This window comes from Prosopis cineraria, unplaced genomic scaffold, assembly GCF_029017545.1.
Source record: "Prosopis cineraria cultivar Desert tree isolate PC_DT_omini unplaced genomic scaffold, ASM2901754v1 PC7, whole genome shotgun sequence".
NCBI classification, from domain to species: Eukaryota; Viridiplantae; Streptophyta; class Magnoliopsida; order Fabales; family Fabaceae; genus Prosopis; species Prosopis cineraria.
The window spans coordinates 7,850,731-7,865,218 of record NW_026555338.1 but is presented as its reverse complement, the minus strand read 5'-3'; the positions used below and the strand labels follow the sequence as shown (position 1 = coordinate 7,865,218).

The window sequence follows — 14,488 nt, the reverse complement described above, 5'->3', positions numbered from 1 at the left end:
AATCTTGCATACATACAAACACTAAACATTATGTCAAGTTTTCTAGCAAGGAGGTATAGTAAGGATCTAATCATTTTCCTAAATCTAGCTTGATTCACCTTCTTTCTTTGTTCATTTTTGTCCATCTTGATTGAAGCACTCATAGGGATATTGCTTGGATTATAATTCTCAAATCTAAATTTCTTCAACAGCTCATATATGTATTTAGTTTGACTTATGAAGATCTCATCTTTCATTTGCTTGATTTGTGGCCCAAGGAAGAAATTCAACTCCCCCATCATGGACATCTCAAATTCACCTTGCATAATTTTAGCAAAATTCTTGCAAAGAACTTCATTTGTAGCTCCAAAAATAATATCATCAATATATGTTTGAATTACCAAACTATCACTTCCTTCAATTTGAAAGAATAAGGTTTTATCCACCATTCCTCTTTAGAAGTTTTTACTAAGTAAAAAAGTACTTAACCTATCATACCAAACTCTAGGGGCTTGTTTGAATCCATACAAGGCCTTCTTTAATTTGTAGACATAATTTGGTAATGATGGATCTTCAAATCCTAGAGGCTGCTCTACATAAACTTCTTTACCGATTAGTCCATTTAGAAAGCAATCTTAACATCCATTTGATAAAGCTTAAAATCTTTTATACAAGAAAAAGCAAGTAAAAGTTTAATAGCCTCAAGTCTAGCAACAAGAACAAAGGTTTCATCATAATCAATACCTTCTTGTTGATTATAACATTTAGCTACTAGCCTAGCCTCATTTCTTACCACAATTTCAATTTCTTCAAGTTTATTTCTAAAGACCCATTTTGTTCCAATTACTATATGATTACTAGGTCTAAGGACTAAGTCCTAAACTTGACTTCTCTCAAACTGGTTTAACTCTTCTTGCATTGGTATAAGCTAATATTCATCAGACAAGGCTTCTTTAATGTTAAAAGGTTCAATGTTAGAAAGAAGTACACTGAAATGGCATACTTTTCTAAGTGAATCTCTAGTTCTAATTGTGTCACCAACTTCTCTAATGACTAGATCAATAGGATGGGATATACTATATTTTTAACTTTTTAGAAAATCATTTGTCTGTCTATTTTGATCATCAGTCGTGATATCAATGTTGGTTTGATTTTCCTCCTTTTCATCTAGTGAGAGAACATCTAGAGGAAGATTTATAGTTTCTTCTTCATTGTTCACATCTGATAAAGATTCATTAAATCTGATATGTATTGATTCCTCACCAGTTAAGATTCTTTTGTTAAAGAATTTAAAAGCTTTACTTCTATTAGAATCTCCCAAAAAAATAGCTTTATCACTCTTAGATTTGAATTTATTTAGATTATCCTTGCCATTATTGAGTATAAAATACTTATAGCCAAATACATGTAAATGTGAGATGTAAGGCTTCCTTCTTTTATAAAGCTCATAGGGTGTCTTGTTTAAAATTGATCTCACATAAGCTCTGTTGGTGATGTAACAAGTTGTATTCATTGCATCAGACTAGAAGTAATTTGACAACTTCTTTTCATGTAGCATAGCTCTTGCCGTTTTCCTCCAAAGTTCTATTCTTTCTCTTTACAACTCTATTTTGCTAAGGAGTTCTTGGTGCTGAGAATTCATGACTTATTCCCTGTCCTTCACAAAACTTAATAAAGTTGAAATTGTTAAATTCTCGACCATGGTCACATCTAATCTTCACAATTTTCAAACTCTTTTCATTTTGAACTTTGGCTACAAATGTCACAAAATAATCAAAAGTTTGATCTTTATGAGACATGAAGATAGTCCATGTGAACCTCGAATAATCATCAACAATAACAAAAGTGTAGAGATTACCCCTTAGGCTTTTTACCCTTAAAGGACCAATTAGGTCCATATGAACTAGCTCAAGAGGTCTTAAAGTGGATACCACATTCTTGTTGTGGAATGTAATCTTGATTTGTTTTCCTTCCATATAAGCATCACATAACTTGTCAATTTCAAACTTTATTTTTGGTAGTCTGATGACAAGATCCTTCTTTACAAGCTTTCCTAGTTGCTTAATATTTACATGAGCTACTCTTTTGTGCCACAGCCAGCTTTAATCATTCACATATATCAAGCACTTTGTGTTCAAGGAATCATTATCACAAAAATTGATGGAATACACATTCTGAACTCTTTTCCCTTCTAGAATGATTTTTTCCTATTTCCTTATCTCTTATAATGCAGCGCACAACATTCAATATTACCCATAACCTTTGTCACATAATTGACTTATGCTTAAAAGCTTATTTTTCAAACCATCAACTAGATAAACATTATCTATACATGGAGAGTTAGAAGAATTCTTACCAACCTTACCTATGCCCAGAATTCTACCTTTTTCATTATTTCTAAAGGTAACAGTCCTATCATCTTTAGTTTCTACCATGTATAAGAACATGGAGCTATTACCAATCATGTGCTTGGAGCAGCCACTATCTAGATACCAATTTTCATGTGTGACTCTCCTTGATACCTATATAAATATAAGGCTTTCTTAGGTACCCAAATTTGTTTAGGTTTTGATGGGTTAGTAGTTCCTTTCGGAATCCACTTCATATTTTCAATCAATCCTTGCTTCCCATGCATACATGACTTAGTCATGTGCTCTTTCTTGTTACAATAACAACAAATGGACTTGGGAGAGTTAGTCATAGTTGCAAGAACAGAGAAATTCTTGTAATAGTTTTGTTTTTTGTTAGGTTTGTAGCCCATACCAGCTTTATCAAAAATACTTCTTTGTTAACTTAAAATCTTATTCAAATTTTCTCTTCGTTTAACAAACTTAACAAGAATATTTTTCAAATCTTCCTTTTTAGATGTATAAAGTAAACAATCAACACATTGAGTTTCATTTTCAAAAATGTTTATTTTATCTTTCAAAACTTTATTTTTAATTTTGAGAGACATGTTTTCTTTTTCTGAAATTGCAAGCCTCTTTTTTATTTGAAGAATATTTTTTACAAGTAAAAATGATTCATTATGTAATTCTTTGAAAGTAATTTTTAGTTCTTCAAAACTAGAATCAAATTCAGAGTTTAAGTCATAATCATTTACCTGATATGTGTCACTCTTTTCCATTAGACAGAGATTTGCTTCTTCTTTTATAGATTCCTCATTACTATCACCCCATATTGAAGAGAGATATGCCTTGAATTTCTTTTTGTCATATTTGTAGCTCTTACTCTCTTGCTTTAAGGAATAACCAACTTTGATGTGGCCTGACTTTTTGCACTTGAAGCAAGTAATCTCTTTGTCTTTCTTCTTTGAAAATTTCTTATTAAACTTCTTTTTCCCAAATAATTTACGAAACTTCTTAACAAACATGGTTATCTCTTCATCAGAGTCTTCATTATCATTGGCTTCATAATCAGAACTTTCTTTTAAAACTTTCAGTGCTAATGATTTCTTTTTCTTTTTTGCATCTTCTTTCAACATTGATAATCTCCCTTTATGTTCAGTGAGGTTGCCAAATAATGTAGCAACTGATCTCATAGATTCACTTTTTGCTCCCTTAATGGTAATGATTTTTTGTTGCCATTCAGTAGGGAGTCCTCTCATAATTTTTCTAACTTGCTCCTTTTGTGTGTGTGTTTTTTCAAGTGTTTCTAGGTCATGCATCATATGAGTATATCTGACTTGCATTTCCTTAATACTTTCTCCCAGGTTCATTTTAAAGAGCTCATACTCTTGAGCCAATGTGCTCATTTTGTTTTCTTTGACTCCTTATGTGCCTCCATGAGCTATATCAAGAGGATTCCACATTTCCTTTATGGTTTCAATATTGTTGACACAGAAGTATTCTTGTTGACTTAAGGCACTTGCAATGATCAGTTTAGCCTTGGAGTTTAGTAGCACTAGCTTTTCTTCTTTTTTAGTGAATTCACTCCTCACTTTTCTCACTTGTTCTTCCACTATTTTGAAAGGAATAAAGGGATCATTCTCTACAATTCCCCATAAATTTAGATGTAACATCTTGAATTTCAATTCAAGAAAACTAGTTGCCAATTAAGAGTAAATTAATAATTAGTAGATTGATTATGGATTTAGGTGATGATTGATGTTTAGTATTGTTTAGCTGGTAGTTAATAGGATTGAATGGTGGAATGGCAAGCTGGGATGAAATACGTGAGAAAAGTGAGAATTGTCTCACTATGCCATACACTATAGTATGTGCTGCATGCGTCACAGCCCATAGCACACAATTTATTTAAAGCTGACGTGCATCAACTCGTGAATCGAAAGGAGAAAGGAAAAGAAACGCACTAAAGAGGGGGGGAGAGAGAGAGAGGATCTCTATGCTAGGGCTTCAATTATCTAGAGTTTGGAGATTTGCTTCGGCCAGTGACTTGTCAAGTGAGGTTTATGTAATATCCTCCTCCTTTTATCCCACAAATTAAAACCCAAACCTCAAGTAATTAGGAAAATAAAACGATAGTAATCATTAAATACAAAATTTTCATAGGTTAACAAAATGGGGACCCCAAGATTATAAATTTAAAATCAAATCAAGTCTTGCAAAGAGGCAAAATAAAGTTTGCAAATATGCGAAAGCAAGGGATTATCACATAAGTGGTTACATAGGTGCAAAAATCTGGAACAAGAAAAATTTTGAAAATTTAAAAGGCGTGTGCCGCAGCTCATTGAACATGCGCCATGGTGTGTTCGCCTCTGTGACACGCGCCGCGGCTTATGATACCATATGCCGCGGTGCAAATGCACAAACTTTGACAATAAGTTCTACTATCAATTTGACAGCTTTGAGGCTAACTTTTGATGTGCCCCAAATCTCTGTTCGACGGTCAAAAGACGTGAACTAGAAGTCTACAAAAAGCTCTTTCTAGGCTCTAATTAATGGCATTGGTCTCATACTCAAATTATTTTTAAAACAATAATTGGACACCCTATTCAAAACTTACTCCTTTACCTCTACTTTCATAAATTTCAAGTATCCTAACCTAAAATCAAGGACTAATGGCCACCAACACCAAATGACCATATACAACTCAATAAAATTAACTCGTGCAAAGCACCAAAACACAAGAAACATTTCCAAATCAAATTTTTACTACTCAATCTCTTAACTCAAAATCATAGGAAGGGGGAGTTTACCACAATTTTCATTATGATTTCTCAAATCATCACATAATATGCACCACCCTCACTTGCATTAGTATTTTGGCCCTATCAACAACACATAATAATCAACTCTCTCCCTAAGGCCTAAAATACTATTACAATTTACTTTTCTCTTAATGCAAGTAAGTAACAAAAAAGGAAATCCTAGTTGGCAATCAAAATGGTCATACACATAAATTACCTAAAATAAAGAGGCCTATTACAAATGGATCGTGATCCTAAGCCTCGGGTTGTTTTCCTCTGTCCACACTTCTTGAACTATTTCCTAAAATATTGAAGATAACGGAGTGAGTATAACTACTCAGTAACCAAGGTTTGACTAGCCCATACTAATGCATAACAATTAGTTTAAATGCAAGTGGCAATTAATATTAATACTCTAACCCACGTGAGACATTTGAAAACTTAATATTCACAGTTCAGCTCACATAATAGCAACTACTTGGAGAATCTCGCTTTTAGCACTTTTCATAGAGATAGAGTTGATCAAACAAATTATTGACAAGCATAATAGAAAAAATTAATACTCAACTCAATTGCCATCATTATAGACTCAATATAGACAACAAGTGCCTTTACTCACTATATGCATGATCACACCTCCCTTATCACCTCCTTATTCCTCTGACATGAAATCGTGGGCTATAACTCAATGGGATAGTCTATATTTTTTTTACTTCCCTAGCTTAAACACTTGTGAGGGAATTAGCCGGCCAAGGCATACCTAACTCACTTATGGATCACGGTTTCCCTCATTTCTCACTATGAAGTGTCATACACCCTAAACAAGCTTCCTTATTGAACCGGTGGATAGCTAGCTAGGTTTGAGTTCCTCGTTGAACCAGTGAGACAAGAAGGATAGAATTAATCTAGACAATCCATCACACAAATGGGGCATTACCACATGGATTTTTCATCTACTTTGCTTCCTAGGCAAATGAACTCCCGCCTCTCAAGATCATGCAATAGACATCCATGCCATAACTCACATATATACAATTCATAGAACTTCACATTACATAATCATTGAACTTCTCAAACACATTTCATGGAACTTCAAAACCCAACAAGTCATTAAACTCCCAAATCACAATTATTGTACCTCACACTTTTAAAATCATTGAACTTCATCATTTCACAATCATTGAACTTCTCCAACACATTTCATGAACTTCAAAACCCAACAAGTCATCGAACTCCCAAATCACAATTATTGTACCTCACACTTTTAAAATCATTGAACTTCATCATTTCACAATCATTGAACTTCTCAAACACATTTCATGAAACTTCAAAACCCAACAAGTCATCAAACTCCCAAATCACAATCATTATACCTCACACTTTTAAAATCATTGAACTCCACTATTTTAAAACATCATTGAACTTCTCTTAAACAAAGATTCATGTTACTTCTCAATTTGCAAAATCAATGAACTCCTAATAAACATTAATACAAAAATCCACCACTATTGTTCTCAAGAAAATTTTTACACCATAAGGCATAAAAACTCACAAATTTGATCTAGTAGATTTCTTCACAAATTAAGCCATACTTGCATTTTCTCTAGTTTATATATTTCAACAATAATTCTTAAGTCAATAAACTAATAGACACACAAGCATAAGATGGAATTTTTCCAAACCTTTGAGAGGTCAAAGGTTTCTCCCCTCAACTATTTGCTCCTGAAGCTTTCAAGAAGCTTGAATGGTGCCAATGGTAATTACACTATAAGTATTTATCATGCAAAACATCAATATCTATTTTGAGCTATTCCTTACTAGCATTTTCATCATTTCTTAATACTCAAGCTTTACTCTAAACTCATGTAGAAGTGCTCGTAAGGTTTCTTAGCTTCCTTTAACTCTCATTTATAACATTAAGCTCTTAAATGGGCATTAATGAAGTCACATTATTTCCAACCACCAAATTTATGGGAATTTCAGACAAGTAATATCTTCCAACTACCAATCATCATAAAATCATAAATATCAAGTTTACTTGGCTCAATCTACCCCCATTAACTCTATTTAAGACAATAGGTTCGGACCCATAAACTCTGTGGATTGAAAATCACCATTAGAAATCAAACCTTAATATCTACCATCAAGAAAATGGAAGAAGAGAGGAAGATTTAAGCTAGGAAGCTTACCTTAAGTGTTTATGAGCTCCAAATTACTCCCAACAATCAGTTTCTTCAAACCCTAGCTCAGCTTTTTTGCCACTCCTTTGTTCTCTTTTATTTTCTCTTCATTTTCACTTCAGATTTGCGACTTAATATTGCAAAATTTTGGCCATGCACCACGACGGACACACAATACGTTATGGCACATGGCACAGAGAGTTTCTCCTAAGCATGTTAGCATGCATGCACCATAGCGAACCAACCCCATGCCACGACGTGTGGCACAGAACCACTCCCTTCAAAAATTCTTCCTCTTCTATCCCTAGGTGACCCGATTCTCCTTTGAACCCATGTTTGGTACTGAAATCAAGATCAAACACGCCCATTAGGCCTATCAGGCCACGCACCTCAAAGATTCACTTTACTAATCTATTTAAGCTTAATTAATCTAGATTTAAAATTGAGGATGTTACATTTTATGCCTCCTTGTGCTGCATTTCTACCCTAATTTCTTTAAGTTTGGTCGATAGAAAAATTGAATGAAAGAGTATTAAGGATTTAAAATCTAAGAAAAAGGGTTAAAAAGGGCTTTCAGGCGCGAAACTAAGGTTTTACAACTGATCTGAACTTTAATAGTTGAACTTTGAGGATATAAGGTTAAATTAACCTAAATTATTAGGTTGAAAATAGAGAAAATTGATAAACGAGTAAGTTAGGAGGATATTTTGATCATTTGAGTAGCCTAAGGGCAAATAACTATAAAGAATGGATTATATAAGCTCAAAAGGCCTTAATTTAGTTGTTTTATGTGTTGAGGAATTTGGCTCAGCCAAATTGGTGCCTGTGCTAAGTGTTAAAAACTGAGTAAGGAATATTCACTGTGTAGATTGAGCATTCGAGGATTGCTCATGGGGGTTGAACTGATTTGAGAAGTTCAGTGTGAATAATAACCTTTGGTAGTAAGGGTAAAAGGTAATTAGAGTAACCCTTTTATCTATTGGTTTGTGAAATTATTTACAAGTATTTCATATAATTGTATACATTGTGTTTTATAAATTGATGGAGTAGCAACATTGTGAAAGAATTGCATATGTGAGTATGTGAGTTATGCTTGTGATGTATGCAAGGGAGCATGTGCATTTGAATTCGTGAGTGTAACCTAAACTAAGGTAGGGGGTCGCAGCCCTACTCTGTGTAAGGTTAAGAAGTCTTGAAGGTCTTGAGTGTAGAGAATGCTCTACCAGAAAGGACCTAGGAGAATTATCCATGATTATATCCTAGATTAGGGTAAGGAGTCGTGATTTCACTTAGTGTAAAGCTAGGTCCTGACAATCTAAGCTTGAGTATGCTCCACTAGTGGGGACTTAAGAGACCACCCATATTGATGATACCTTTCATAAGACGATGGTTTGGTAGGCCCTATTTCATGTAAAGCTGGAGTTTGGGTTCAAGCATTGAGCTTGCCCCACTAGTAGGAACTGGGAGTGTATAAGCATAGTGGATGGTTGTATATGATTTTTGCATATATGCTATCTATATTGTTTTATTGAAAATAATGTTACTTTATCTCTTATATATCATTTTACTTACTAATCAATAATTGAGGTTTACTCAAGTTACTGGGATGTATGTCTTATTCCGTTACCTTTATATACAAGTGAAGAAAGTGCAAGAAGGCCGAAAAAGATATAACAAAATAGTAGTATCAATTGGTAATGATGTGGCTATCTTTGTATGTAATGAATGTGTGATGACATTTGAGAAATTATAGGTTGTCAACTAGGATACATAAGTATATATAAATATGTATATACATGATTATGTTGTTTGATAACTTGCTATATACCTTGCATTGCATATTGCCAAGTGTATCACAGTGTTCAATGCGTGAGTAAGCCTAGATGCTATTCAAGTTTATGTTATGTTATGTTGCATAACTTATTCAACTGAAGTATGTGTATTATGATGATGATATGTGTACTCATGTGAACTTAACCAAATGGTAAGGCTTGGCCTCATATGTGAAAGTCAAATGTGTGAAAGTAGAACAAGTGTGGATGTGTTTATGTGAATGTGTGTGATACCTCATATAAGACCACAAGTATGTGACGAGGCATTGAAAGGTCAAATTGTAAATATGATGTGATTGATGTGATTTGATATATGAATCAAGGGTATTTGATTCTTTTGAACTTGATTCAAGGTCCAAAGTGATAAAAATTGAACACTTAGGATACCAATTTTAAAATTAGTGACTTTTTACACCCCAAGTATTCATTTTGAGATTAAATTATTAAATCGTATCCAAATTTATCTAATTAGATAAATTGTGTTATAAGCTTTATATACGTGCTTGACGCACTCCAATCAGACGTCAAGTATGAAAATCACGTGCAGTGAAAGTTCATATCAAAAATCTATGATGATAATAGAATCTAATACATGTAACAACATATGGTGTTGGTGTGCAAGCTTCAGCGCATGATACAAAACTAACGCATGTTGCTCTACATTACATGCTATGGTGCATGTCATGTGAGCCATGACACATGACCTATTTTTTAGAAGAATTATTTGTTGTTTTCTCTTGAAAGTTAATTTGGATCTACACTTCTGCTGACCCTTTTTGTTAAACATGTTTCATGAAATCAAGATCTTGCATTTTAAAAATAAATTAAAAACTATATCTCTATTATAATACCGTAATGCGTGTGTGGATGTGTGGATTGGTAAAATCCAAATGAAATGAGACTTCACAATATGGTCAAGGAAGACACCAAATTTCCTATCAAAGAAATACAGCCACATTTCCAATGAAAGAAACACAAACCTACTCGCGGGAGTACTACAGCAATAAAGCATTACATCCATACAAATACAACCATCTCTGATAAACCAGCTAAGGTCCCAACATCTTTACATGCAAGAAAAACAACAGGTCAGCTAGGGGTCATTAGTGGATCTACAATCTGCAACAAAGGCAGAAAACGGTCAATGGATTTCACTAAGCCACGTTATTTGCTAGATATGAACGATGACATGGTTCGTCTGAATTCCAGAGATTTGAGGGCTGACGAAGGAAAATGCTTTCCATCTGGCACCCACAAGCTGCCACCATGGGGTAGCAGCACCTGTGGCCGGTTCTTGTAACCTTCACCACCTTCATTGGGTGTATTCTCTTTCCTTTTCTTCACAAATTCAAAGAACTCAGCAACTTGGCGTGCATATCTTCAACACAGCAACAGAAAAATGCGTTAGGGCATGACACATATTAATGGTATCCTTGTAGAAACGAAACAAATGCACCAGAAATTATATGGAGCAAAAAGAAAAAAGAAAATAACAGAATTGCCTTTACGCACAAGCAGACTACCAATTTGACAGTATAAATCTCTCGAGCACTCTAGTATTCATCCACATCATCACACTCTTCTTGACACCCCCAACCCAAGAGGGGGGGGGGAATCTGTTACTGGAAATTCCTACCAAAAGCCATATATTTTGCTTTCAACAATAAATTGAGAACGGTCGTATGTCCTTGTAGGCAGGTGTTGTCAATTACAGATTAAAAAGAGGGTGAAACAAAGACTCAAGGAATTTTATTAGTCAGAGAAGCATAGGAAAGCAAATGGGTAAAGAAAGCAAGCAGAAAACTGGCTAAACCTTAAAAAGATACTGTAATTAAGACTTCAAACATAATTTCCCCTCACAGTCAAGCACAAAAGGATAGCGTCTCTCCTTTTTACCAATTTTAACCATTTGTACAACACATTGAACAGACCACTTAGCGTAGTAAATGAACTTGACCCACATACCCACAGTTAATTATAGCCAAGCAACAGGGGAGGAAAAACAATCAACGAAGGAAAAGATCATTTAGTCCCAACCACATATCCAAGTAGAGATTATTATCTTACTCTCTCTTCGCTTCAATATCTTTGCTGAAATCAATATTGGGTTCACAGTCCAAGACCAATGCAGGAACCTGGTTATATCAAAATGATTAAGCTTGCTTGACTATTAAGTAACACCATAAATTTCCCAGATGGATCACCAAATACAGTACCTTCTGAATGCTTGAATGCATATGATCACCCTCAAGATAGAAAACACGGTCCCTTATATCAGGATGTAAGGAGTTATCAATATGCAAGGGCAGCATGCTGACTGATAATACTCCATGATTAACACTTTGAGAGGGAAATAACCAGCTTTCATGCTTTTCATGGAGGCTTTGAAGATAATCTAGGGTGACTCCACCTTCCTCCGCTCTCTTTCGTAGCTTCATCCTCTTATGGCAAGTATCAGGACTTGCTCTAAGATAGATAAAACCATCAGGAATAAGTCCAGGCAAGCAAGACACAACGGGATCAAACCAAGAGTCATAAATACTGATCTCCATCTCATTCATCCAATTGGCCTCATGAACAGATCGCACAAAGACCTTTATTGAAAGTGACACAAAGTGCATCAGCCCTTAAACTCTCAAAACAGGATTTTCTTCCCTTGTGAATCATGCCACGCAAGAAAAGGAAAGAACTGCAAAGCTTCAAATGTATTAATTGCAATTACTTTTGAACTTAAAAACATTTTTGGCTACAGCTTTATTGTCTACCTATGGAAAGACATGATATGCAAGACAAGCGATCACAAAAATTGTCTGAGACTACAAGAGTGAAACAAACAAACTATGACTTTTTCCAAGAAAATGAAATAAATGAAAGAGAAATGCCAATGGAGACATAACTCACCATACGGTCACTGAAAACACTCCTCTCCATCAACCGAAGAGGCTTGATTCCACCAGATGACTCTCTTTCCTGCATAACTCTGGTAACAAATACATAGTTCTGAAAGGTGTACGCATACCGTTGTGGCTCAGCATAAAAAGCATCCAAAATATTGAAGTGGTCAGGTCCAACATCCTGCCACTTGTCAATGGGTTCAGGAACCACCTCAACAAGATCACGCAACTCGATTGTTTCATTAGCTATTCTCTGAAGAAAAGTAGTCTTGCCAACGCTGATATTACCCTCAACACAAAATGTAATCCGATTTTTGTGTGGAGACTGCACACAGTTAGCTTCCGACTCTTCATCCACACTCTTTTTAATGAAAGTAGTGATGCTTTCAGCATGGTTCCTGTGAATAATTCCCACAGAACTCTGTAGATACTCAACCATCTTGTCACTAGGCTTGCCAGAGAACTGCAGAAAATGACCTAATAAATTAAACAACTCAAAAGTTTTGCATACTCCAATAGCATCAAGCTAAAAGCAGAAGCCCACCAACATTTATAACACAATAAGACTCCTTGACCTTAAATTCTTTTACACAGCAAATTAAATTGAATTTGTAGCTAAAGCCTGAAATTCTTTCAAGAAAATGTGGAAACTATAATTTCAGTCTCAATCCTTTTAATCACATAGAAAGGGGTGACAAATGCATCATTTATAATGTACATTGTTCCCTTTTAAATTCAGAATCAAAAGAAAGAATTCAACTGTAGCTGGTTGAATCAACCAACAATAGCCATTGGTCACACAAACATTTCAATTGTACATGAAGATGGCAGGGCCATTATCCTCCTTATTATCTTAAAGGAAGCTAAACTACAAAGAAAATTCTTTTAAAAAAAATAATAAAGCAACATATCTAACGAATTCGAAGAGAACCAGAGTTCAGGTCCGTCTAGGGTTCAGCAACAAGGTACAAAGGATTAGCAATGGGGAAAGCACAGTGAAATGGCTAAGAAGCATGAACACTGGACACAATAAAACGTAGGATTTAAATGTGTAGTTGCTGATAAATGTGTGTATACATCACGATATGACTTCTCTTCTGACATATCAGTTGTTTATAGCAATACAGAAATTTAGCCAAAATATACCTTATTTTTATACAGTTGCTTGAGCTCGGCAACTCCAGCGAAACCTTTATCCACCAGCTTTCGCAAATTTCTCGGACCCACACCCGGAATCGTCAATAAATCCGGATTTGGAGGTATGTCACAGCTGCTGCTGGAAGAACCCTTGGGCCGCCCATTCAATTTCAACGGCTTCTCCTCCGATGAAGGCAATGAAGCTGTATTTTGGCCCTCTTCCCCCGAATCTCCAGCAATAGAGTTATCTGAGCTTGCATCTTCATGAACAGAAACAGTGAGAGAAGAGTCATCTGAGCCCGAATGCAACCACGCTGCTCTTGGCCCATTCCTTCCATCTTTAACCGCAACCCATGCTCGAGAAAGCGTCCTATCGTTGACTGCGCACCTACAGATGCAGCAACTGCTCGAAGAAGCAGCTAGAGTGGCCAGGTAGCGAGACGACAGAGCAGAGCTTAAAGAAAAGGGTTTCTTACTGATAGACGACGTAGCCAAGGACGAAGCGGATGAAGCCAAAGCAGCCATTGTAGGAAGCCGTGATGACGAGTGAAAGAGAAAGGCGCTTAAGGGGCCTATGGACTGGGAATAGTTAGGTTTCTTGCTGGGAAACGAGAACGTGAGATTGTGGGTTCCTGTGGGAAGACTAAGAGAGAAAGAATGGCTACCCACAGTGCAGATTATAGGAGCAGAGGAGCTTGGACGCAGCAACTTCTGCATCGCACCTTTCACGCATTTCAGCCGTCGTTCGTGCCTTCAGAGTCGCAAGAACAGAACAAAGTCAATTTCTTTCTCAGACGCATAGTAAGTTACAGAGAGAGAGAGAGAGAGAGAGAGAGAGAGAGAGAGAGAGGCTCATCGATTTCACAGAGCCATAGACAGGGGTCAGGAAATGCGACTACCTTCTTTATCGCAAACTCAGGAGTCAGAGAAGGAGAAGAGCTCAAGGGATTGTAGTCTGTTTCCCGCAGAACATGGGGCGAAAAGAGAAGGGTTTGAGGGTTTTGGGCGAGAGACCGTATAGGATTGCAATAATAATAATAATAATATAATAGTAATAGCAATAATAATAGTAACAATAATAAATTGTTAGAAAATCCGTGCTGAACTTATTCTCAACAACCAAAACAAATTTATTCATAAAATAATATAAGCAATTAATAAAAAAATTTATATACTTAACATTATATAGTTAATATATTTATTTTTAATTAAATTAAGATATATGAATCTTGTATAAATTATTTATTCTATAATAAATTTTTGTTATTAATTTTATTAACATATTAATATCCACTATGATTTTATCGAATATAAGTA

General features: G+C 35.3%; 1 protein-coding gene across 2 annotated transcripts; it reads right to left on the bottom strand.

Moving 5' to 3' along the window:
• Nucleotides 1-10,051: 10,051 nt before the first annotated feature.
• LOC129316891 (uncharacterized) lies at nucleotides 10,052-14,181 on the bottom strand. Of its 2 annotated transcripts, XM_054961277.1 has the most exons (6): nucleotides 14,071-14,181; nucleotides 13,181-13,922; nucleotides 12,042-12,497; nucleotides 11,357-11,734; nucleotides 11,208-11,275; nucleotides 10,052-10,518 (listed from the first exon to the last, which is right to left on the bottom strand). In XM_054961277.1, the coding sequence occupies exons 2-6, from the start codon at nucleotides 13,886-13,888 to the stop codon at nucleotides 10,305-10,307; spliced, it is 1,824 nt and encodes a 607-aa protein (XP_054817252.1). In that variant the 5' UTR covers nucleotides 13,889-13,922; nucleotides 14,071-14,181; the 3' UTR covers nucleotides 10,052-10,304. The 2 variants fall into 2 exon arrangements, with proteins under 2 accessions (XP_054817252.1, XP_054817253.1); XM_054961278.1 differs by lacking the exon at nucleotides 11,208-11,275 and having other exon boundaries at nucleotides 10,347-10,518; nucleotides 13,181-14,168.
• Between the last annotated feature and the right edge of the window lie 307 nt (nucleotides 14,182-14,488).